A 27,269-nucleotide genomic window follows, 5' to 3' on the forward strand; every position below is an offset into this window, starting at 1 on the left:
TGCAAGTTGTCTTTCATTTTTCAAGTTGTTGATCTGATTTAGGCACATTGTTTCATATTGGAAGAAGATTGCTCTTGCGGATGTCCCTTTTCCCTGTGATCTTTCCCTTTTTTCTGCCAGTAGAAACTACTCACTTTAGTGGGGGTCTAATGAGCTATAATTACTCAGAAGTCATCTCAGGTACTTTGAAGTGGTGGAAATTTGGACCAGCACAGAGCTCTATAATCCTGTGAACCTTTTGAAACAACTCAGTTTGGATTGTGGTAGGTAATTTTCTTCAAGTTAACCACATAATCCACTGGATAGAAGAATAAGTGAACAAATCAAGGCTCAAGGCCTAATAAAATAATATTCAAGGGGTGCTTGTAATAGCTTCGACTTTTGGTGATAGGAATAAGTTGTAGAGAAATTTGTAGGTTAAGCAATTGTAAAAATTGAGAGTGTTTGAAAATAAAAGTTGAATTTGGATTGTTTGGTAAAATAACTCGATATTTTCAAATCTACCAATAAGCTTTAAAAACTGGAGCGGAGCTGCATATAGTTTTTATAACATTCTTTTCAATTTATTTTCTAAACCAAATTCGTAAGTTTTTATTGTTAAGCCCTTGCAAACATCCTCTTTAAGTCAAACAAGGCGTAACATGTTTAATTGTTTATTTTGAGTTTGGTAGCGAAACCCAAAACAAAGATTAGAAAAAGAAGACATGGAAACCAATTATGGACGGGCCAGAGAGTAGTAGCAGTGGGAAACAATAATGGTGCATTAAAGTCGTGCTTTTATTCCGCATGTGATATAATGATTTCTCCCTGGACCAGCCTTGCCGCTTTTAATAGTCCTTGCCTGAGTGGTCCTGTAGAGTGGATCGCTTCTTTCCATATCCATCAATCCGTCGTGCAGTTCCCGTTTCAGGGGAATCCCACCTATGTTTCTGCCTACTATGCAAGCAGCTAAGCTTGTTATTGTGGAATCAACACCACCAGATGTATAGTGGCCTAATCACTTTAGGCTTTACCACCAAATGTCGTGGGCCAATGACTTTAGGCTTGTTGCGCATTGACAATTGCAGACAATATTATGGTATACTGGTTAAGGTCAATTATTGTCATATGAATATTGCTGGTTCAATATGTTCTTTCCCTCTTGTCAAAACGTTTGATTGGCTTAAACGTATCTTATGACATGACTTGTACTTAGTTGGAGTTAGAGTTAAGGTATGTGTTAACTCTATATATAATCCCGTTGCAGGGGCACAAGCCGTTGCGCCGCTGCTTTCCACCTTTTCTATACCAAAAGGTATACACGTACATACACTAGAAAGGACAATTTCAAGATAGTCATCATCTTTATACTCTCTGTAGGAAAAGGTATACCATACTTCTCTTGAATACTCTTGTACGTGGAGCCAAATCATATGCAAATGGGATTACATACTTTGTCACTCTTTTTTATTTATTCTCTATCATTAGGGTGATCCAATTGTGTGACATATATTCATACATGTATCAGTGGGTGATTGTACGATGCCAAAATGAAAGGGTTAAGGTCGTCCACTTCTGGTTCTTGGATTCTCATGTTGAAGGAGATAAGCTTGAAAATCCAATGTAACAAAGGTCATAAATGCTGGGGTCACCCCCAATAAACCCACTCTAATGGCCAAATTAGAGACGGGTTTAGATGAAAATGGTCTAATATATATAAAAACAATGATAGAACACATTAAAAGTCATACTTGGATATTTATAATTATGGGCTATTTATACTTGTCCCTCATTGTACAATTGCTTCTTTAGGCTCCCAAATGGTGCGAAGTATCTGTCAACCAAATGTCCATATTCTAAGTCTTGGGGTCTCATCTTATCGAACTTGTGTATCAAAAAAGTGGATCTTAGCCCGTTTTTATACTTTTTCAACTTTAATAGATAAGGAGGGTATTTTGCACATTTTACCTATATCATATAGCCATTCAAATATTCTATTATATCCCTAGATACACATATCGATCAATCTTAGAAATGCGATAACTAAAAATAATTCAACTTATGTGTATTTGTTATCTCATGAGTTTATACGTATATTCTTACTAGATATAAAGCAAACATACTTAGGTACAACTAAAAGGGCCAAAATAAATACTAGCCTGCCATCCTCTTCAAACCGTATTCTCCCGTACCCACCCCACCTATATATGTATACCATGCATAAATGCATGCCATTGTGAACAGAAACCAAAAACTCCCAAACGTACATTCATAAAATGCCATCTGAAATATCTCCAAAGTATCTACAACAGGAAGAAACATTAACCCAAGAATGCAAGAACTTCATCTCCACTCTACCTAAAGAAAGAGGATGGCTTGCTTCTCATCTCTATCAGTATCAGGGTTTCTGGTACCCCGTCAGGCATCTCCAGGGTGTAATTTCCTGTCAAAAACACTTCCAGGCTCAAAACTCTGATATTTTTCTTGTTACCACCCCCAAATCCGGCACCACATGGCTCAAAGCAATCATCTTTACCCTGGTGAACCGAACCCGATATCCTCCTGTTGCAAAAAATCATCCCCTTCTCAGCAATAATCCCCACGACCTAGTCCCCTTTCTGGAAATCAAGCTCTACGTTGACAACCAAATCCCTGATTTCTCTTCATTTCCTTCTCTTAGGCTCTTTTCTACTCATTCACCTCACGTTTCTCTTCCTGAATCAATAAAGCAGAACTCTGCATGCAAGATTGTGTATCTCTGCAGGAATCCGAAGGACATTTTCGTGTCCCTGTGGCACTTTACCAACGAGTTAAGGCCTCAAGAAACTGGAACCAATTCAATCTCAGAGGTTTTCGATCTCTTCTGTCGGGGAGTTACCCTGTTTGGACCTTTCTGGGAGCATGCCCTGGAATACTGGAAGCTGAGCATAGAGAATCCTGACAGAGTGCTGTTCTTGAAGTTTGAGGACATGAAAAATCAGCCTGGAACTCATTTAAGGCGCCTGGCGGAATTCCTGGGTTCCCCATTTTCTGCTGGTGAAGAGGAATCAGGCCTGGTGGAAGAAATCTTGAAGCTCTGCAGTTTTGATAATCTGAGCGCCCTGGATATTAACAGGAATGGTAAACTGACTTCTGGAGAGGAAAATAAAGTGTTTTTTCGTCGGGGAGTGGTTGGAGACTGGAAGAATTATCTGGGCAGCGAGATGGTTGAGAGGATTGATCGAATTACTCAAGAGAAGTTCAGTGGTTCAGGATTGGTAATATAATCGTCTACTGTTATATATTTGCAGCACGAGCGATTCTAATACAAATCGAGTTTGGTCAAATTTAAATTAATTATATAGTAAGTGTAATATATTTATTGTGTGATTGAAGGACGATTCAAGAAAAATGTATCACACTTATTGTGTGATGAATTTAATTTGGCAAGACTTGATTTGCATTAGAATTTTCATTTAAAAGAACAAAAGCCATCAACGTCGAGGAATTCTTGATTTTCTGGTTTTATTTATTTTCTTTTTTAAATGTGATTATCTTCGTTCCGATCAATGTTGAAATTAAGTTTGACAGCTTATAATGAATTAGTAAATCTGTACCTTTAATATTTCATCCAGGTTTCCAGAATTAGTACTAAAAATAATGCCCATGATTATGAGGCAATGAGTTTAAATCCAATCAGGAGTTTTACCTATTTCAAAAATTGTTAATTATATTCATTGATTTATTTAGACTGATAATATAATTGTAATGACAGTGAAAATTAATTCACTTAAATTAATAAAAAAAAATTAACAGTATTCAGGATGAATTAAATAATTTATTTTTAAGGTGAACTAAAAAGGGTACCTGAGTTTTATTTTTTGCAATAATATTTAATAAATTCTAAAAACATTTGGGCTTCTACTTTTGTTCACAGAACTTACTATAATAGCCGTGCCAAATTCTGGTGCCACTTTTTATCATCAAAATGGCCGCTTTTGAGGTTTTTATTTATTAATATACCCAAATGGATTGAGCCCATTCTAGTTACTCACGTTGGCCCATTTCGTTTATAGGCCCACCAAAGTCATAAAATGGGCCGAGGACCATATATTACGCATCGAGTGTGAACCAACACTTGGGCTAGCCTCATTTGGCAACTATTATTTTGATATACTACACACTAATTTACTTACTTTTTTTCATAGCATGACATGCACATATACATAAAAGTGTTAATTTTTAGTACTTAATTTTGCGTAGATGTAGACCCACTTGTGAACGACCATTGGATTCTGTGATCCAGTTTTAGTTTTTTCCTGTAGTCGAGATTGGTTAATATGAGATTGTTAGTACGTTAGTTAGGTAATAAAAGAATTTGAAATCTAGCTTTGATCATGTGGTGTCGGCCATGTCAATGCACCACCAATATTCATGTAAGCTCTATTAATTTAATATTATTATATTAGATTCATACTCCAACATATACGAAATAATCGTGGGTATGAGTATTGATATGAATAAAATTTAATACCCGAAAATATATATTGAACCCATTAAATTAAAATTATTGAATTTGTAAATTTTGGATAAATCAATCAACTACTGATCCTTTTATTTAATACTTTTTTCTTACAAATTGATAACTTTGGCCAAATTCACTAGAGTTTTTCATCTGGGTAACTCTAAATTAAATTTTTTTGATAAATTAATTTGGGCGTAATATGATAGTTTAAAAAATAAAAAAATATATACGAAATTTAAATTAGTTACACTCGACTATAATATATGAAATAGATCAAATTTGGTTGGATTTCAAATCTTAAAATAATCAACTTAAAGTTGAACGCAATTGGAATGGATAAAAAAGCTATGCCAAAGTTCAAATATTTCTTTCATGCTTAAATTATTTCTTTTTTACTAGTTCTTAAATTTCTATATAAAGTAATTTATTAAAATTTAAAAAATAAATTAATAACTCTTTATTTTTCTGGAAAATACCAAACATTTCATAGCAATTTATAAATTTTCAAATATCTTATAAAATATTTTAAAACAATTATAAGCCCGTCCAACCACCCTCTTGAAAAGAAGTTGAGGTGAGTGTATAGATAAATTTGGTGACTCTATGAACAATGAAAATGAATAATTGGTATTATTATTATTATTATTATTTTTATTTTTGAGAAAAAATTAATTGATATGAAATGTGTAAAGTAATAAGAATAGTTGGGTTTGGATGGGATGTTGCCAACCTGCCATGACCCAATTATCTTCTACTTTGTCCTTCCATTCCTACGTACCATATATCTTCAAATCTCACATTATTAATGTTTATGTACCACCAGATAATAATTAAATATGTAATTTAATATTTATTTGATGAGTCAAAATTATTTTGGTACATGAGTATTGGTGTTATGATCAAATTGATACATATTTAAAATAATAAATAAAAATAAAGTCATCTTGATAAGGTAGATAGTTATTAAAAAAATAAAAGAATAGATATAGAAGATACGATTTTATATTTAATTTATAAAACTAGAATTTAAGAAAAAAAACTTGTAATTTTTTTTATATTTTTTTGTATTAATATATTTATTTTTTTAAATTATAATATTTTAAAAATTAAATCAAAAAACTACTTTTTGCTTAAAATATCTTTAACTTTTATTTTTAAAAACATCACTTCCTACCCAATCTATTAAATATTAATTTTAATTATTGAATGATTATTTTTATATACTAAACTAATTTACTATGAATTCATTGTTATCATTTAAATTATTATAATAATATATTTTATTTAATCACAGGACTATGTTTTGCTATAAATAAATAGATACATATAAAAAATAAGTTTGATTAAAAGGGTAATTTCATCATTATAAAATGTCCTTAAAATAGAGATATGCATCTATTTGACTTTTATGTAGAAACTCAAGTACCATTTGGTACATTTATAAAAATTCATGTATCAATTTAAAAATAATACTAAAATTCGGGTACTAAAATAATTTTTACTCTTTATTTGATATAATATATACGGTACACGAACGAAATATTAATCTTACAATTTTATTTGTTGAAAAAACTCGTCGTGGTATGACATTGTCCAAAATTTAATTTCATAAATATGAAAATTAATTTGAGGAGCAATAGATGCTACTCATTTTTTGGGTAGGTTATGAGGTGTTGTTCGGACTCAAGTCAACCACTCAATATTGGGTTGGCAGGCAGGATATTCGGGTAAGACCAGACCCGGGGCCCATATCGGATCGTGCATGTTGTCCCGGGAAAGTAAGGTCCGGTCGTGTCGGAAGGAAATTGCATAAATTGTGATTTGGTAAAAGTGCAGAAAACGATGTACGAAGGGAAGAAAAAGGAATCAGAATCTCTGGTCTGGGCTCAGTAAATCGTGTTTGAGATGTGTGTATGTGTAGGTAGTAGGTAAAAAAATGTACTAAATACCCGTCCAATCAAATTGCAGTTTCCCAAATCACATAATTTTTTTTTTATTTTTAATAAATTACGACCAGCATCTCTAAATTTTGTCACAATTATTTATATTTTTTTAATTTAAAAAAATTATAAATATTCTTTGCTAAATATGTAATTTTTAGATTGAGGTATGAAATTGTCCAATTTACCCTTGTCGTACGTTCTTAGTAAAAATTAGAAATTATAAAAAAAAATTGAACGAGTTGGATGAAAAATAGTGCAACATTATAAAATAAATTATCTCTTAATCTATAAAAAAATTCAAAAATAATTATTAGATGACCGTTAAAATCAGGAAGTATTGGTAATTCTACAAATAATAAGAGACTATTTATAATTATACTAAATTTTGGAGAACTCGTTGTAGTTTAACATTTAATAGGATTGCAAATGATTAAAATTTTCATATTTTATTTTGATAATAGTCAGAAAATTACAGAAAAATCGTATAAGTATTTCAAGAATTACTCACTTACTGAAAATTATTTTTGTGAGATTGTTTTGTTGTTGGCGTATCAACGCGAACAGTTCTTTCAATTAAAACAAAATCATTCGCAGGGATAATTGTATTTTTTGTCCCATAATTTAAGTTGAATATACTTTTATATTTCTTACGAAATTTTAAAAGATAATCACATAATTTGTAAATAGTTTAATTTTCCGTAGTCCTCCTACGAACTTTTATTAGGAAATTAATGAAAAAAATAATATGCAAGTGAAAACAATTACGTCATCAATTTTATTTAAATAAAATTTTTATACACATATAACATATATATATATATATGAAATGAAATAAAAAATACAATAGTAATTAGAATAGAAAATGGAGTGAGTGCAGCACAGCATGAAAAAGCAAGACCTCCCCCACACCCACTGCCAGTGCCAGCCCATACCCATCTCCATCTCCATCCCCATCCCCAGCCTTGCTTTTAGCTACATATTCATTTATGAGTTATCTGTTCGACCGCAAGTGTGTCTGTGTGGGTTAACGAATCCGGGTCGTGGTCCTCCGAATCTATATCTGTACACACGCCCATGGACCATTTTGCAGTACGTATCTGTACTTAAAACAGTTATACATGTTACATACATTTCACATATATAATTTACCTGCATCACGATTTTCCATATCAATTGAATTGACCTCACCCTCATTTTTCTCAACATCTTCCACTAAGATCCCTCTATCCCAACTCATTCACTGTATCGATATTTTTAAATTCATGAAAAATGTTCAAAGAGGACAAATAATAAGAAACTATTATAATTTGGATTTAATGTAATTTATCCCACTGTGATATTATAAACGAACAAATTATCCTTTTATGAAAAAAAATAGCAATTTACGTACCTCTTGTATTTTTTAAAATGAACCAATTTATCTTCCTAAATTACTGCATTTTAAAAAACAGAGGGGAGTAAATTGCTATTTTTTTTTTCAAATAGGATAATTTGCTCATATGCAATATCACATGGAAGTAATTACATTTTTCAATCTTATCACTCAAGCAAATCTTTGTTGATTGGCCAAAAACCCTTTATTTTTTAATCTAATGTAATTTCTTGAAGCATTTTCAAAGAAATATAAGATCTAAGTGTATTTTGTTCTACTTTTGTTGTCTGTCAAAGCACTCATTTGAGTAGTAAAGAAAAAGGTGGTTTCAATGTTGTGCTACAAAATTGTGCAACACAAAAGTTATAAGGTATGGGGAAAGGATTAATTAAAATGGGTGTAACATATATATATATATATATTTATATATAGGCATGTATATCTTTTGTGAGAGCGAATATTTATATATATATATATATATATATATATATTGCAATTATGTATATATGTGTGTTGAGTTATAAAATATAGAGAATTTTGATTATTTAATTCGATGCATGATTTTACAGAAAGGGGGGGGGGGGGTATTTGCAACAAGAAGTTAGGTTACACTATTAATTATGTGTATTAAGTGACAAAAAAATTTATTTTATAGTTGATTTTTATAATTTTAATATTGATAATTATTATGTATATCTATTATTATCAATAATTAATAATGAAAAATCCGTCCTAATCTGCCGTTATAATTAAATAATGAGAGACATACGTACAATGACAATCCAATTCTAAATATAACTGTCACGATACTTGTGTTGTTTGTAATTTTAGTAATAACTTTGAGAATATTATTTATTTAATATTTTTATTTTATGTGGTAGTATATATATTAGTATGTATGGCATCTGAAATAGTGTGTAGAAAACTTAAGGGGAGGGTAAGAGGCAGAGGGAATGTCTTCATTCATGCCCTCTCCTGATTAGGACCACACCCCGTCTTGCCCTCTGCATGCTTTCTTCACGAGGCCCTCACCTTTTCCCTGCCAAAACACTTATATAATATTAATAATATTTATTAAAACAATATTCAAAGAGGCTGCAAATAATTAAATATTTAATATCTTCTACTATTGTAATATTCCAATCTTACTCAAAGTTGTACACGATGCCTACTATTTCTTTTTTATTTACTTATGCATTACTAATCGTCGTGGCACGCAGTATTTTTTCATTGTAATTAGATAAATACGATAAAAATTTTAAAAATAAAAATTAATATATGATTAAAAACGGGTCAAGTGGTTAACATGAGTGAAAGTGGTGATAAATATGGTAGTATGTAGTTTACAATTAAAAAATGACAAATTATCTGAAATAAATAAATAGTTATATTGATTCAAATATTTAATTAGGTCTTAAAATTTAGTGTTGTGGTGGCATAAACTATTAAGTATGAATGATAAATGCTTTTTTTTTCCCCAATATTTTGCTCGTTTTTGAAATATACACAGAGTCTAACCTTATGCATGAAATATAATAAATATTAGAACACTACAATAAAAATAATGGCTAATTACACTGCTTTTTCTTAAAATTTGGTATAAGTACATGAAAATTTTATGTGGTTTGAGAAATTATATATAATACAACTGATGCTTTTGTCTGTTTAACAATTGTACCTCGTCGTTAGTCAAAATGCATCAAGTTTAATAAATTCAATGAGAATTTATATTTAACCCCAATTGATTCATTACCCACTTATTATAGGTACATACAAATATGTTTTTTTGACCAAAGTACCTTTATAAAGGTGAAGATATACCTCCTCACATGCGGTATCCTGTGAATTTGTATAAAGATCCTTTGATAAAAAAAAAAAATTTATTTAACCTATAATAAGTGAGTAACAAAGCAATCAGGGATGCATGTAGAATTTCATTCAAATTTTTTCCTAATATTAGCAAATTTTAACTAATGGAGAGATCTATTTACGATATTGAATATAATTTTTTAAACCATCTAAAATTGACATAACTTACCCGAAAAATAAAAATAAAAAGTACAACTCTAACATGCCAACTTGTACATTGATTAGTGGGTTGGATGGCACATGTACTATGATGTATATTTAGGTACAAGGGTTGGTTCATGCTTACTTAACAAGAAATCCACAAAAGAAAATTAAAAAGTCCATCCTCCAGATTTCATGATTAATGAAATGGTCTCGATAATTACTATATATACTTTTTTTCAGTAATAATTTCTGAAAAAAATAATAATAATAATTCTCCTGACTTCTTAGGATATTCATTATTGCATGCAACTCTGTTTCCATCATTAGTTTTAACATTAATTAACCACCTGAAATAATTAGATTTGAAAAAGATATGCTTTTTAACTTAGATTTATCTGGGAAAATGAACAATAATTTAAAATATATATATTTGAATGCGGCCTTTTTAGATTAATTTTTATTCTTTTTGGTAAATAAAGTTATATTAAATTTATTTATAGGTCCAAATTTTAATAAAAGAATTTATAAATAAATTGCATTTTACCCCCAATTAGTGCTATTATTATTTTGTGTAAAAACATACCAAACAGTTGTTGCAAAATTAATGTTGGGGGGACAAAAGTACGAAAGACCAGATTGATGATGTCAGAAGATCTGAGGGTTACCCCCCTTTTGAGCTTTCATCTGATGCGGGGAGGTTTAGGTGAGGTGGTATGGTGTGGGCCAATGGGCTGACTCTTCCACCTTCCCAAGAGCCGTTTCCTTCCAGCCCGGCCCATACTCGGCCTTATGTTTTAACAAGAAAATATAAAATAATTACATATTATTTTAGTAACAAAATCTGATGCTGGGGTGCAGAAGTGGGCAGGCAGTGGTCACGTGCGTGGGTGTGATTTCCAAAAACCAATATATTAAATTAATTAATTTTTTGGCATCTGAATTTGATGCGTTTAATAATAGTGATAGGTGGGGTAATTGTCTGACCGGTGGTGAATCAGAAATGACTAGTGTGTCATTGTCCTTTGTGAGAATAACACAAATTGGTAATTACATCTCCACCACATATCATTTATTTATATTATACATTTTTATATTTTTAAAAAAATTATATATGTACTAATCAGAAACCTCGATATTTTTTGTACAAATCCTTTGTGTTTTTTTTTTAAAAATTATGCATACAATCTAAAATAACGTCAACGACATTATAGAAAAAATTCCTACTTTTTGTTATTATGGATGATTTTTATAATTACACAAAAAATATAAGTAATTTATGCAATTAGATCATAAATTAGAGTGTAAATGCAATTATTTATTTTAGGGTATTTTTTTAATGCAATTATTGTTTCTAGTTTGGGTTGAGAATATATGTCATGAGGGACCCGATTAAGGCTTTAGAACCCGTCTTGAATTGGGTGAAATGGTAGATGAGTCAAGCCGACTCGAATTTGAGCTCGAGCTCAGATTTAGGTGTTCACCAGCTCGTGAACTGGTAAATATTTTTTATTTATTTTTATATATTTTTTTATTTTTGAATTCTTTATATAATTAATTTTATGTCTAATATTTATAATATAAATTGACCATATATTATAATTATTAATTAATATCATATATTTTATTTTGGATAGTAATAAATTATGGTTATTTATACATTTGATCTTTATATAAAAATAAATTTAATCAACAATTTAGTAAATTATAATATTTTTTATAATTAAAATTATTATAATATCTTTATGTTATATTTAATATATATTTGTATTATGTTATACATTTTTTAAATTGACAAGTAATTCACTTATGATTTTTTATTATTTATAAATTTGTGTCAAAATTTAGTAATCCTATGAATTAATCTAATAATAATGATGATGATGATGATGATGATGATGGTTGAACCATTCTAATTATTATTTTATTATATATATAATGAGATTAAAAATTTTAATCAATAATTATGATATCTTAAAATTCGGACACCCGATTAATACGAAATTTAAATATATATATATATATAAGACTGTGTCCATTAGATCATATCAAACGGTATGATTTAAAATCACATGGTCTTATTCAATGATACACTGTCTTGAATGATTATTCTTATGTTTCGAATACGATATCTCGACATCCGTATATTCAATAAGTCTAAAACTTTACCAAATGTATTATTTTGTAAGTTTTGTCACATCTAACGGTCTGATTTGAATTTTGATGGTCCGATTAACTCATTTTGTTCAACAATGTAAGATGATAGTTTCATCAATGTTATACTAACATTTATAAATATATAAATTTTACAAATTGTGAACATATATTAATTTCAACTATATCTATGTAAAAATTTGATGATTCGCTCTCATTATTTAAAATAATAATAATAATAATAATAATAATAATAATGATGATGATGATGATGATGGTTGAACAATTTTAATTATTATTTTATTATATATATGAGATTTAAAAGTTTAATTAATGATTAAGATATCTAAAAATTCGGACACCTGATTCATACGAAATTTAAATATATATAAGACTGTGTCCTTAGATTATATCAGATGGTATGATTTAAAATCACATGGTCTGATTCAACGATACACCGTCTTGAATGATTACTCTTATATTTCGAATACGATATCTCGACATCCGTATATCCAATAAGTCTAAAACTTTACCAAACATATTTTTTTGTAAGTTTTATCATATATAACGGTCTGATCTAAATTTTCATGGCCCGATTAACCAATGTTGTTCAACAATGTAAGATGATAGTTACATCAATGTTATATTAATATTTATAAATATATAAATTTTGCAAATTGTGAACATATATTAATTTCAACTATATCTATATAAAAATTTGATGATTCGATCTTATGATTTATAATAATAATAATATATAATATAATAATAATAATAATAATAATATTAAAAGTCAAAAACCCCTCTTTCTCTTTCTTCCCCATCGTTTCTTCTTTCTTTTTCTTTCTACCTCCCCCTCTGTTATTTCTTCTCCATCGTTTCTTCTTCCTTTTTCTCTCTCTCTCTCTCTCTTTCTCTTTCTACCTCCATTCTTTCCCCTCTCTTATTTCTTCCCCAAACGGCCAAACCCATCTCTTAGAATTCTGGCCCCCAAATTCACGGCAACAAGAAAGGCAAGTCGACAACGAGGACAACGAAGAGTGCGGCTTCCAGGTAATTCTTCTCTGTTGATCAATTGCTCGCATCGTAGTTGCATCAAATGACATATTTGTGCATGTTGCTTGCTAAGATTTTTCTTACTTTGTGTCAAAAAAAATGGAATGAGTTCTGTCAAATATGTTCTGTTTCTCTTCCTGTTTAGTTCGAGCTTGAGCTCGGTAGCTCGAGCTCAAAGTTACAGAGTTGAGTCGAGCTGTCGTTGCCAGGCATGGGTGAATGTGCGTTTGACTCAAAATCTGATGTCATCTCTAAATTCAGAGTTTGAAATTACAGAAAAGAAAATCATATATAATATTTAAAATTAAAATATTACTTTTGAAACATTTTTGGTAAAATAATTTGGTAAGAAAAATAGAGTGATGGAATTTGAGATTAGGAGAGCATGCACCAAATTTACGTATTTTTGGTGATTCAGTATGATAAGAAGTCTATAATTATCCACAAAAATAAGTTAGTGTTTGAATTGTGTTTATGAGTAGTGTCTTTGTGTGTATAGTGTCGCAAAGTTGTAGACGTGGCTCATTCTAAACTGTGAATTCCGAGGGCAATACAATGACCAAATTGAGTAATTAGGTGTGCAATGTAATAATCAGATGATGAGCAGAGGAATCACTTGTCTGTTTATTTTCAATGTGTTCATGAAAAATAATGAACTCGTCTTTTATTAACGTAGTGATATTTTAGGGTTTTTACTATTTTTTGTCAACGTGCAAAGTATTTTAGGTATCGCTGTCGTTGAAATCACATGTTGTCACTACTCCGCTCCTCCGTTCCCAATTTCTTCCAGTTTCATTCAAAATTCATTTCCTCAATCAACTCCGCCTCATCTCTTTTATTTTTTACTTATTTTTTTTTAATTATTAAAATGATTGCATATTATGAATATTGATTTTTTATAATTAATTAAAAATCAAGGATTAAGTCTCTCTCTCATACACACACGCACACACACACACACACATATATATATATTCTGGATTTTGATGGAATTTAACTCCGAAACTTTATGTATAATTCTGGGATCGATCTTAGTTTTAACACTTCAGTTAAATTTTATTTAATAATTTTAATTATAAGATGATTATAGTATAGTGAATGAATTAGTTCGAGATTTATAATTTTTATCTTTTTTATAAAAAATAAGTGAAAATGCTGCACCAAGAAAGGGTAGGCAACCCTATAATAATTAACGAAATATTTAAACTAAATATAATATATATGATAATTAAGCCCCTACACCATTACCTAACATGATTTAACTAGCAAACATTTGAAAATAGTGATATATTGAATATATATATATATATATATATATATTATTTATTAATTAATACTTACTACCAAAAAGAAAAAAAGTTCCATGCAAATTACAAATTGCAAATTGAGAATTTTGTAGTATATTCTTTTTTTTCGAACGAAGTTTCAATAATTTTTATCAAACACCTTAAATATCTTGTAAATTAAATTACTTAATTGATTTTTAGTGGAAAAAACAGTTAATTATGACTAATTAAAGGAGGCGTTGATGCATTAATTACCCAGTTAAAATTTCACTGTTGATAAATGTATTTACGTTCATGCCACTAAGATTTTGTTCGAATGATAAGGCTGAGACCTTACAAGTCACAATTAAAAAGTTGCATGTTTGAGTTTCATGAATGTGGGTATATAGTCTATTTTTTATAATAATTTCTTGTTTCTTTTTAATTGTTAAATATATTTATTGATTTAGAATAGTCAATGCATTAAATTAATTTTTAACTATAAATATATTGAATAATATAATAAATCAAAGTAATATAATAAAAAAAAGATGAATTTGACGTGTTTTCATTCCTTTAATTTACAAAATAAAAAAAATATAAAGAATAAATGCAATAATAGTCTTCCCCAAAAGTTTCCCAAATTAATGAACTTATAAAAGATAGCAAACATATAGATTTCTTGAGCATATATACGCTTTAATTAGTAGTTAACTCAATTAAATTACGATCATTAAATGTTTTCAACGAAATATATATATATATATATATATTATTTCGTACGTGCAAATTAATTGATGAATAGGCTTTTTGACCTAGCTAGAGTGCTATATATTAAGTTGAATAACTTTTACTTTATTTTGAAAAATAATTATTGTATTAGTACATTATTATTATGATTTATCAGCACATAATTAAATTAATAAATGTTTCTTCAGCTTTATTTATTTATTTAAAAAGAAAAAAGAAAGATTGCGTATGGAAAGCAGGTCAGTGATTTCCTCGAAGGTGAAGCTGATTTGGACATCACTTGTGATGGCAATTTTATGAAAATGGGAAACCAAACAACATTTTTATGCAACACATATTTTTCCTAAATTGGTTTCGTATGTGGACAATTTTCCAGGTTTTCGGCATTCTGTCTCTCATCGTAAATTACTCTTCCATTTAAATTTAATGTTTATATATTCTTTTACGTAATGTACGAATAAGTTGTAAAAAATATCGTAAAATGAAGATGAATGAGAAACGCATCCAAAATACAAGTGGCAATCGCATAGATATAGCACTGCACCATAGTCGTGTTTGTAGATTTCATATATATAGGCCTTGTTTTTTCCAATCAATCAAAATTTGAGTAAACATTTCCTATGCATCCACTTCCTTGTCGATGGGACGTTAGGGTGAATGGAAGGCATAAATCGTGTTTTCAGGTTGTTGCCCTTAGATCCGTCAAAATTATATATAATACACCTAAATTGGGTTTTTTCGAAGAATTTGATGACTTAATAGTCTAAAATATATTTTTTTAGGAAATCACTTGAAAAAAGAAAATAAAAATTCAAAAGTTGATGATGTATATGAAAAGTTTTTTTGAGTCATTTCGAAAAATAATAAATAAAAGAATATTATCGTCACTTTCCTTAATCGAATTTTAATTGGGAAATTAATTTGGCACATCCATATGTTGTAATTTGTTGGACCGTTGTGACTTTAAATTAACAGCTGATTGATGATATATAATATGCAGTGCACTTGTGTCCAGGGCGGGCGCACACTGCACGTTTTTAATAGAAAAGGGGAATAATTAAATGATATATGAGGAAATAAATATAAATAATACAAGTTGAAATAAATCTTTGTTCTATAAATTAATGTATGTAGGTTAATTGAATTTTTCTATGATCTCAGTTCGGATAAGTTAAATATCTGATATATTAATATATACATATATATAATCACGACAACATTAATTCACAACTATATATTACTTTTTAGGATAAATTACAACTACCTTCCTCAAGTTTGGTATAATTATGAATACTTTTTCATTATCTCAAAAATAAAAAATATCCCATTCAAATAGAAAATAATTATATAATCCCTAGACGGTGAAGTGAACATTACTATTTTACTTTTGTTGTTTTTTTTTTAAAAAGATAAAAAAATATATTTGAAAAAATATAAAATTTTTTTGGGGTTGCTAAAATAAATATTTTCTAAGGAATATTAGTCCATAAAAATATTTCAGAAAATTTTAAAATTTAAGTTATAATTTAAAAAGGTATTTTTGTTAGTTCACAACAAAAATTAGATGAAAACCTAACGGAATGGGCTCGTTGTTAGGTGAAAGTTAAAATCATGAGATATTTGTAATTTTTTGATCAATAATGAGGTATTTATAATTATGCTAAACTTGAGAGAAGGTAGCTGTAATTTATCTTAACTTTTAATGCCTTCAAGTAACTATTTTTAATTGGCAAAATATGATTCAACTAAAATATATTTATTTTATTTAAAAATAATAAATTTTTTATGATTAATTACTTATATCAGTAATTTTCACTTCATGTGTATTTAAAATTGGTTTTATCTTATCATAATTAATCAATCATTCATTCTGTATTCTCACAATTTATTATTAATTAAATAATAACAAAAATAAAATTATACAGACACAATGAGTATGTTTGTACGGTTGATAAGTAATTAAATATGCAACTATAAGAAACGTACTTATTAATGTGAATATGGGACAATCCAAGAAACTAACTAGGTAGAGAGATCCATCCATCTTTTCTTATCTAGTTGGCAACAAAAAAGTTCTTGGAAATAACCAAATATCAATTAATTAGTCATACACAATTAATTAAATATTGCAACAACGAAACTTCAATTATATCTATTTTTTTTCTCAATTCAATTAGATTATTATTTATTAATGGATCTATTAAGGGTGTATAATTTTTAATTAGTTATCTAATATAAAATCTGCTAAATTGAAAATTTGGTTTGATTTTTGTTATATTTTTTAGATTTCGATTATTAGATTTGATTTTAATTTTTCAGGTCGGTTGATCGAACCAAATCGAATAATAAATTTTAAAAAGTATATATTGATATATTATATTGTGAATATATATAAAATATTATAAAAATAATATATAAATATTAAATATCTTAATATAAGTATTTATAATAAAAAGTAATAGTTTTATAGTTAATACAGTAAATGTTTCAATATCTTGAAAGGCAATATTATTTGTTTAAAAACTTGAAGCCATAACATTAAATCTTACTATTTTATAATATTAAATTCTGTTGCTATTAAATATATAGATTTGATATTTTCATAAGACTATTTTGTAAATGGTATAATATTTAAAAAAATCTATCAAAAAAAATTATTTGTGAATTGGTCACAATAATTCAAAATTTATTGATAAATTATGGAACAAAATAATAATTTTTTTATTTAATCATTATAATTACAGAAAAAAAAGAAAAACTGGTTTGGGTCTGACCCGACCCAAAGGCAGTGTCTTGGTCGAGTCTAAAGACCTATGGATTCTGAGATCCATGAATTTTGAATTGAGTTTAATAAATTGGGTATAAAATAATCTTTCGAGTAGGGTAAGATCCTATCAATTAACAAGCCTATCTATTCATAACCAATAATATAAATAATCTAAATATTGGAAGGATAAGATATATGTATATTATATATAGGAGCAAAGATATATATATATTTATATATATAGCTTAGCAAACTAGACTATATGTAGGGTCATCACCTATATATATATACATGAAAATACATAAAGTTACAAGTATATATATTCATATACGATATATATACATGATGTACAAATACATGTAAATAAATAATTAATATAGAAACTACAAAAAAAGAAAAAATAAAAGGTTAGAAAACCCTAAAAGTGGGAAGCAGAAAATATGGAGCGTAGCAGAGGTGGGAGCATGTGGGGGCTGGGGTGGGGGCGTAGACATGAACCCAGCACTCTACCGCAAGACATGCTTATGTGAACCCGCGCGCACCAAAATCTTGACCATCAATCCATCCCTATTATACTATATATACTTACTTATATATACACTACTACCGTGTGTGTATATATATATATATATATATATATATATGCATACATACACGAGACACACATATATATATAGTACGTAGGAAGCAGCTACTTAGTATATAAATATTGTGTGCGTAAACATATATATATATATATATATATACATGTGGGGGCACTAAATTCGATCCATCACTAAGATGTTGTGAGAAAACTAAACTAGGGTTTTGGTGTGGTGCATGGGATGGTGATTGCCGTTAGATTTCCTTGTTGGATGTCTGGTTGCGGCGGCTCCTCATTAATTAGGGCGGTCATGTTACCTTTCCCATTTCAACTTTAATTCTAGGAATTTTAATTTCTTTCAAGAATTCCTGTCATTATTAATTCATTGGACCCTTTTTTTCCCCATTAAACATATAGACGAGAGTTGAGAACATAAAATCTATATATGTTATTTTCAAATTAAATAGTAGTTTAATTTTGGTGTAATATCATATTTTAAAGAGTCATTCAAAATATAACTATAATTTCAACTAAGACATCTTAAAAAGAAAAATAAGTACCAATAAATTAATTTTAAAAAATATGATGTAGTAATTAAGTACATGATTCTGCCTATTTCGAAAAAAAATATTATTTGAGCGTGAATAATTGTCTGTTTAAGTTCTCATTTATATATATAAAAAAGAAAAAAGAAAAAATATAATTATTTGATATTTAGTTGAACGGGCAGGAGGGGTATTATGAACCTATACACCTCCAAATGTTCTTGTAATAAAATACCTGTGGTGGTCTTACTAACTAGCTGTACGTACGTCCTCTAAGTCCGATCAGTTAATTACAGTTAGTTATTACTACACAACAGCAGTTGAAAATGTTTTGAGTCGACAAATTTAAAAACCGTTATCTAAGCTAGTACTCACTCTAACATTAAAATCCCCTCCCCCACTCTCTCTCTCTCTCTCTCTCTTCTTAAACATTGGAGTTTTCCTTTAACTACCCCCATTGTTTACCACGTGGGTTCCAGAGAAATTTACCTCTCAGTCACAGAGTAAAAAATTCCACACTCTGGGCGCATTTTAGCAGCCCCCCCACCCCGCCAAACCACCAAACACCAGGGCCCCACTACTAAAATACGCCATGTAGCATTATGGTAGTAGTATATTCAGAGCGCCCCCCCTTCCCCCCTCTCTCTCTCTCTCACCCCTTCTTGTTTTCTGGGAATTTTTTATTTTGAATATAAAATTAAAAAAAAAGGGTCTTGAAATTTCGAAGAGGAGCTGAAAATAGAAAGCCCCATTGACACAAGCCTGCTATATATACATACATATTGCACAACTGCGCAAACGCATATTTTACACCGAGTGGGAGGTGAAACTGTGTGCTTTTTTTGTTTTTTGAGGAAGAAGTCTGTGTCCAAGCATCTCTGATTCACATAGTGTTCATTTGTTATGTGTTACATATCCGGGAACTCTATTTATTAGGCAAAGGTTTAGTCTTTTTCCTTCTTTTCCACCCTCTTCGCGTTTGTTTCTTCAGGTTGTGTTTTATTAAGAGAATCAAGAGCGCAACAGTCAAAGTTTTCTCAAGAGTTTTAATGGGTATGATTCATCTTCTGCTCTTTATGACTAGTTGTGAACTTTTTGTTTCTTCATCTGGTCTATTCATTTGTATTTTCCTTTTTAATTGTTTGGAGTAAATTTTCTTGGCGAGTTTCTGGTCATTTTTCTTTATTCCCCTTTCACCCGTTTACATTCTTGGTGCTGTTCGTTGATTATCTTCTTCTTCTTTTTTCTTTTTATTGTCTTGGGATTTGGTAGGTATATGTGTACTTTGTGTGTATGTGTGTGAATTTTCCTCATAAAGTTTCTTTGTTTCCAGCCTGTAATTTGCTATGATAACCGTGCTTGTTTTTCACACCTTCTTATGTGTGTGTTTCTTTTTGGTACGGTGTGTGTGTGTGTGTGTGTTAAAACTTGTTGTTGATGGGATATGCTGGCACAGTAGCAGAGAGAGAGCCCCACCAGGCCACCCCACATACAGAGAAGAAGGGAAACAAGCAACTTTTTAGGTGGCTAAAAAGCTTTGTTAATTGGCTGGCCTTCTTGATATTCTAAGGATCGTTCGAGATTTCTAGTCCCTCCCAAATCTAATGATTTTCTATCTATCACTTTTCTTTTCATTTTGATTGTTTTACAAGTATCCTCTTTGTGATTGGTACTGGTGATTCTATATATGCATTTGGAAGTTTTTTCTGTTTTCTTTGTTGGAATAAAGAGAGAATCAAATATTAACCGTGTCTCAACTCCAATTCTGTTTCAGAGGCTTCAGTGAGTTTTTCACAGAACATGGACGATGAATATGAGAAGTTGATTAGGAGGATGAACCCTCCCAGGTATATTTCTTTCTGTTATTCGTCTGTACAGAAATCACTTGACTTGGATCCAATTTACTCCTGTTTCTTGGCATTTTCATGATAATAACTTCAATTGCCTATTGCCAGAGTTGTGATCGATAATGAATCTTGCAAAAATGCGACTGTCATTCAGGTAAGTCTTGATTTATCTCTTTTCCTTTGTTCTTGATTTCTATCTAGACTTGGTTTTTTTTTTTTTTATTTACATTTTTTGGGGGGCCAATTCCAATAAATTGTGATTATATTCCTCTTTTGATGCAGGTGGACAGTGCTAACAAACAAGGAATTCTTCTGGAAGTCGTTCAAGTCCTTACCGATCTCAATCTTATGATAACCAAAGCTTATATTTGCTCTGATGGAGGATGGTTCATGGATGGTAACCACATTTCCCTTTTCTTTTCACTGTCAGAAGCACTATCCTTTGAGTGTCTACAAAGTGTATCTTCCTTTTTTAGTTAGATGGAGTAAAATATAGTCTTTAACCTGTTTCTTTTTGCACTAGTTTTCAATGTGACGGACCATGACGGAAACAAGATAACCGATGAGGGGATTCTGGATTATATTCAGAAGGTGAGTTGTGTTAATTGTGACAATTTTGTCAACTTTCTTGCGGCATTTATGGCAACCCAAATTTGATACCTTGATTTCGTTTTCAGTCACTTGGTCCAGATTCTTGCTTTGCATCTTCCATGAGAAGATCCGTTGGAGTGACATCTGGGATGGACCACACATCAATTGAGTTAATCGGAAGTGATAGGCCGGGTCTACTTTCCGAAGTGAGTGCCGTTCTCACCCACCTTAAATGCAATGTGGTGAATGCTGAGGTGTGGACCCATAACACCAGAGCAGCAGCTGTAATGCAAGTGACCGACGAAGAAAATGGGGGTGCAATTACTGATCCTGAAAGGCTGGCCATGGTTAAGCGCCTTCTGTGCAATGTGCTTAAGGGTAGCAACAAATCCAGGGAAGCAAAGACAGTGGTCTCTGTTGGGGCCACTCACACTGAGAGAAGGCTTCACCAAATGATGTTTGATGACCGAGACTATGAACGGATGGGCAATGATTCTGCAGATGAGAAAGAAAGACCTAATGTGAATGTTGTTAATTGGCACGACAAAGACTACTCGGTGGTCACAATCAGGTGCAAAGACAGGCCGAAACTTCTGTTTGATATAGTCTGCACTTTGACAGACATGCAATATGTGGTTTTCCATGGAAATGTCGATGCTGAGGGGCCAGAAGCTTATCAGGTACATAGTCTTCAACATCCTAATGAATATCGTAAGCATTATGTTTGATTTTTTTGGGCCAAATAGCTCTTTTACGGCTGTACAACATGTTCTAAAAATCTTGCATGTTTGCATTTGAAGGAATACTGTATAAGGCATATTGATGGCTCCCCGGTGAAATCGGATGCGGAGAGACAAAGGGTGATTCAATGTCTTGAAGCAGCAATACAGAGAAGAGTGTCTGAAGTAAGAACAAAATAACCTCTTATTCACTGTCTAGTGCTTCAAATTTCATCATTATTAATCATGTCTCTCACTCAGAATAAACATAAATTCATTGGAGAGTCGGAAAGGTCAACCTGTTGAATGGCTTATTTCCTTTCATTTTCTAATGGCCGATATCTGAATATACAGAAATGATAGATGGTTGATCTTTGCATACTCCTATATGTTTGATTACATGGATTTAAAGCTTGAGGTTTAGCTAGTTTTCTATATCATTCTGTTCCAATGGGTATGCATAAAGAACCTGTTGCTGATAGGAGTCTGTTTGTTTGGTTATAGGTAAACGATTAACTTAGGAAAGTAACATGGAAATGACTATTCTAAAAATTGGATATATTTTCCACGATCCATCTTAAAAAATGGTCCTTTAAAAAATTAGTATGCTTGTGTCATCTTGATGCTGACCAACTATAACCAACTGATTCTTGTTTTCAGTTCATATTTCAGCCAATGAATATCTGCCACAGTTGGTCTAACTTATGACATTCCTTCATTTGCTATAGTAAGGGTAGTTTCTTGCATGATTTCTGACTGTTAATTTGCTCCCTTTACCATTAGGGCTTGAAGCTAGAACTGTGCACTTCCGACAGAGTTGGGCTGCTGTCAGACGTAACTAGAATTTTCCGCGAGAATAGCCTAACTGTAACCCGAGCAGAGGTGGCAACAAGAGCTGGCAAAGCTGTTAACACATTTTATGTTCGTGATGCATCAGGGTATCCCGTTGATCCAAAGATTATAGATTCCATCAGGCAAACGATAGGGCAAACCATCCTCCGAGTAAAAGGCAGCCCCGAAGAGTCAAATCAAGTCCCACAAGAATCTCCAACCAGGTTCCTCTTCGGTGGCCTCTTTAAGTCCAGATCATTCTGTAATTTTGGCTTGGTTAGGTCCTATTCTTGAAGCAGAAGCTACATTACTTATTTTCCCTGTACATTCCGAACCCCTCCACATTAAGTTAGTACCATAGCTGCATTTCGAGTATTGACATGAGAATGGAAAGCCTTTCATAGCATAATGCCTGTACATATTCCTCGTATGCTTGGCTTTCGTTTATTTGTTTAGTAAAAATTAAACATAGGTTGGATTCGTAAAATATAAGATAGTATCCAAGTCATGTAGCTGACATCGATAAAAATTTCCATGTCGAGCTTAAATCGTTTGTACAGAACAAATTCTGCATTATGCTAATCACTAAATGGAATCATCAGTCAGTTTCCTTATATCTATTACTAAATAGCTTCTAATTGTCTCTGCTTGCGAGAATAAGCTAATACCTTAGGATTTTGATAAACAGTAGAGAGGGTAGAATACAGAACTGGATTCAAGTGGGAGTAGAGGTATCAATCTTGACCATTCAGTATTCCCTGTAGTTGGCTGTGGGGTCGGCGGCTTCCAAATCTTTACTCACAACACAACCACAACCTTAATAGTTTGAAGATTTACCAAGACTTGAGGAGCATTATTTCAATTCCAGAAAATGACAAGTGATTAGATTTATTTGGCCGGTGAATCTTTTATTATCCGAATATTTGAATACTTAATGCTTTCGTGCGTGGATTGAATTGCCTAATCACATTGCAGATATGCTTAGCTCATGGAAATTTCTTAGATGTTTCGTACACTCTGCAAATCTGTTGTTGGAAATCTTTTATGCATTCTTTGCCATGAGGGTTCTACCGATGATTGGAAAAAGATAAAGAAACCGAAACGAGACAAAATAATTACATACTAAAAGACATAGTTGCCTAAATTTTATTCATTACAAGCCCAATTTGCAAGACCTTAACTCTCTACATATGCTCCAAGAGAGGTAGACTAGAGCAGAAGCTTATTGATTGGATCATATTGGTCACATAGTGTTCAATGTTGATAAGTTGCACTTTCTTTTCACTTTCCCCCTTCCTCTTTTGTATGAGGGGCGTCTTTTCCTTGTATGCAAGTGAAATGGTCCAAATCTTTTGTACAGAAAGGGGCTAAGCCAAATTGGCAAGGAGTGTTATGCTATTTTCTTTGACCAAAACCTGTTGAAAGGGATGCTACTATTCCAAATTTAAATGTAAAGCAGGCAAAGAAAGGATGTGGAAAGTAGGCTGGCTTGGCTAAAAGGGACTTCTTTACACAGACCAATATTATTCTACCATTCTAGTCAACATCTGCATTATTGCAACTTTATCTTGATTGGTTGGCAGCCAAGATAGTTACGTGGGGTGTTGCCACTTGTCTGGAAGCTATGTGTTGTTGGTGCCACATCAGCATGTGTCCAAATGGATAAACATTTGTAGTTTAATATTTGGGAAAAACAGTAGTTCTTGTATTAGCATTGTGCCACTGTGCAGTATACATAGGAAAATCAAGGAAAAGATACAGTTCCACACAAGGAAATGTTTTTGGTGGATTGTGAAGAAAGTCCGTCTGAGCAACTTCACCCGTTGCTATGTTCCACCAAGAGAACATTATGTGCACTCAGAAATATGTCAAGAAATTTGGATCAGTTGACTGAAAATTTGTACCATACAAGAAGTATTAAGTAATGATAAGATAGACTGAAGGATCAAACATACTCTCTGCTATTGCTTTGTACTTTTGCATCAGAGGAGGTTATTACAGGAACCAACTGTCTCTAGAGCTGGTGAAAAAGATTTTAAGGGCTGTTTATTGATCCATGCTGCCAATTTTTTATTCAGAATATCTGATTTATTTCAGAACAGTAAGTTGTCTGATAGTGCAGAAATAGTAAGATATGGGAAAATACTTGTCTCTAACGTTAGAAAAATTCAATATTGGTAAAAGTAGTTTATGCCTGAATTTAGAATTTGTAGATATTTAAGAAAGAATCTAACCCAGGTAACATACCTCAAAATACGCTAAATTTTGAATTATCTCATAAAGTTATTAACTTGGACCGAAAATATGTTAAATAAAACTCAGTGCAAAAATACCGTAACATACTAGCAATAGCCTCATAAAACATGAGGCTCAAATGAAAATTACAAAAAATATGAAGATTAAATAAAGTCTGCTGGAAATTGAGAAAATTCAAAAATTCGCCTCGATAGTGGCTGAAACTATGTAATTTCAAGACGAGCGTATCCTAATGACGACTATGCGCGCAGGCGTAGGTAGATTGTTTTGTAACTCATAAATTAAAATTCATAGCCATTTGAAGATCTACCATCAAGTCACACAAGCATTACATTTTGGATTTCTATTATTTCAAATGCTCCCAATATGCATCTAGATCGAATATACCGTTGATTCTTCATACACTATATGAGTTCTAATAAATTTCCCAAAAGAAAATTGATGGTGAAGCTGCACTTGCACTGCACAGCTTTCATTGCCCATACTTGTTTTCTTGGACTAGTCAATGGTCAATAACTTCAATAAATGCAATTGAAGCACTAACATGACTCATAATTATTGCAGCATCTTGAGGATCTGTGGTCTAAATATAAGGTGCAATTGCATTTTTAAAGGTGATTATAACTATTACAGTAAAATCTCTGTAAATTAATAATTTTGGAATCATAAAATGTTATTAATTTAGAGAGATATTAATATATCGATACATTAATATTTTATTAATTAAAAGAGAGACTTTTTAAATTCAGCAAATTTAGTACATATGTATTGAAATAAATGAATTCATATATGTTTCATTGATTATATTCATGCATCAACCAATTCTTTGTAACTAATTAAATATATTCGTGTATAATATCAATTATTGTATACAATTAATTATTATATTCATGGACGCATGTATCAATTCATTAGAATTACTTAAATATACATGTTTATATTAATTTGGTGCACTTAAATAACTATTGTGGCCAACTAAATATATTCATGCATGATGAATGAAACATATACTATATAAATCTCAATATGAAAATAAAATAATTCATAACACCCAACCATGTCTTTTCATCTAAAAGGCATAGCAAAATCATCCATGAATGATCAAATGCGTAAAGCATTACAGACTTCATATTTAATATTTATAATTATAATATTGATCAATTATTAATTTAGAGTTTTAAGGGGACCTAATATTTATAAAGGGATTTTTCAAGAAATTATTATCTTATTATCTTATCGAATTTGATGATTTTTTACAAAGGCCCAAATCGGGATCGAAAAATTTTATTATTGTAGAGAGCTTATTGATTTACATAATATTAATTATAGAGGTTTTAATGTACATGTCTTGAGTATTGACATAAATGGGCATGGTCATATTCTTTTTTGTTTCTCTAGGTTGATGCTTACTGCTTAAGATGCTTACTTCCTTTCTAAAAGCGGGTGGGTGGGGGCTGGGGTGGTTGCCATGGAATTCATTGTAAAAGCATTACCATGTGCTAGCTTTGGGAATTCTGACACTGTAATCTTTAGATTTCATTAATTTATCCAAGATGTACTGATTCCCTGCTCACATGAAGGAAATAGAATACTACAATCAATTAGCTTACTTCACATGAGAGTTGCAGATCAAGTAAAAACATGTATAATTTTGTAAAGAACTGTGAGTTAGCTATCTAATTTTGCACATACTCAACATTTATTGGTCTTAAACATTTTAAAAAAAGTTGTAAGTATAATATCTCTGACACAATGGACATGCATTATTATACTTGTGGCTTGCCAATGTCCATGCTTCTACTGGGGGGCCATATACAGGCTGGACCATGTTCCCATCAAATTCGTCATAGGACACTCATGGCAAAAGAATCCCACAGATGTTTCTCATATCCTGATCACAGCAAAAACCTACAGAAAAATAGTACTTGAGTAATACAAGTTCAAGAATAGCAAGACTCTCTCCTTATCTATCAGGATTGTCTAATGCAATGGAGAGCTTCGACAGTGAGTTTCCAGGATTCCAAACCTTAGTTCCCAGAGATGAGTTTGTGGTTACTCGAAAGCCCCCCTTGAGCCGGCTTCAAAGGCGTGCCCCCC

General features: G+C 31.0%; 2 protein-coding genes across 7 annotated transcripts; both read left to right on the forward strand.

The window, feature by feature from the left end:
• Positions 1-2,154: 2,154 nt before the first annotated feature.
• LOC105180152 (cytosolic sulfotransferase 12) lies at positions 2,155-3,466 on the forward strand. The gene has a single exon (XM_011103812.3). The coding sequence runs from the start codon at positions 2,256-2,258 to the stop codon at positions 3,243-3,245; it is 990 nt and encodes a 329-aa protein (XP_011102114.1). The 5' UTR covers positions 2,155-2,255; the 3' UTR covers positions 3,246-3,466.
• A 9,410-nt stretch (positions 3,467-12,876) lies between these two features.
• LOC105180260 (ACT domain-containing protein ACR4) lies at positions 12,877-23,530 on the forward strand. 6 transcript variants are annotated; one of them, XM_088880317.1, is made up of 9 exons: positions 12,877-13,015; positions 19,920-19,981; positions 20,703-20,775; positions 20,884-20,929; positions 21,058-21,172; positions 21,299-21,366; positions 21,453-22,046; positions 22,167-22,271; positions 22,869-23,530. In XM_088880317.1, the coding sequence occupies exons 2-9, from the start codon at positions 19,978-19,980 to the stop codon at positions 23,208-23,210; spliced, it is 1,347 nt and encodes a 448-aa protein (XP_088736443.1). In that variant the 5' UTR covers positions 12,877-13,015; positions 19,920-19,977; the 3' UTR covers positions 23,211-23,530. The 6 variants fall into 6 exon arrangements, with proteins under 6 accessions (XP_088736443.1, XP_088736449.1, XP_088736445.1 ...); XM_088880319.1 differs by lacking the exon at positions 12,877-13,015 and adding an exon at positions 19,572-19,751; XM_088880323.1 differs by lacking the exon at positions 19,920-19,981 and having other exon boundaries at positions 12,883-13,015.
• The last annotated feature ends 3,739 nt before the right edge of the window (positions 23,531-27,269 follow it).

This window comes from Sesamum indicum, linkage group LG1 (genome assembly GCF_026168435.1).
Source record: "Sesamum indicum cultivar Baizhima isolate 11 linkage group LG1, ASM2616843v1, whole genome shotgun sequence".
Lineage (NCBI taxonomy): Eukaryota > Viridiplantae > Streptophyta > Magnoliopsida > Lamiales > Pedaliaceae > Sesamum > Sesamum indicum.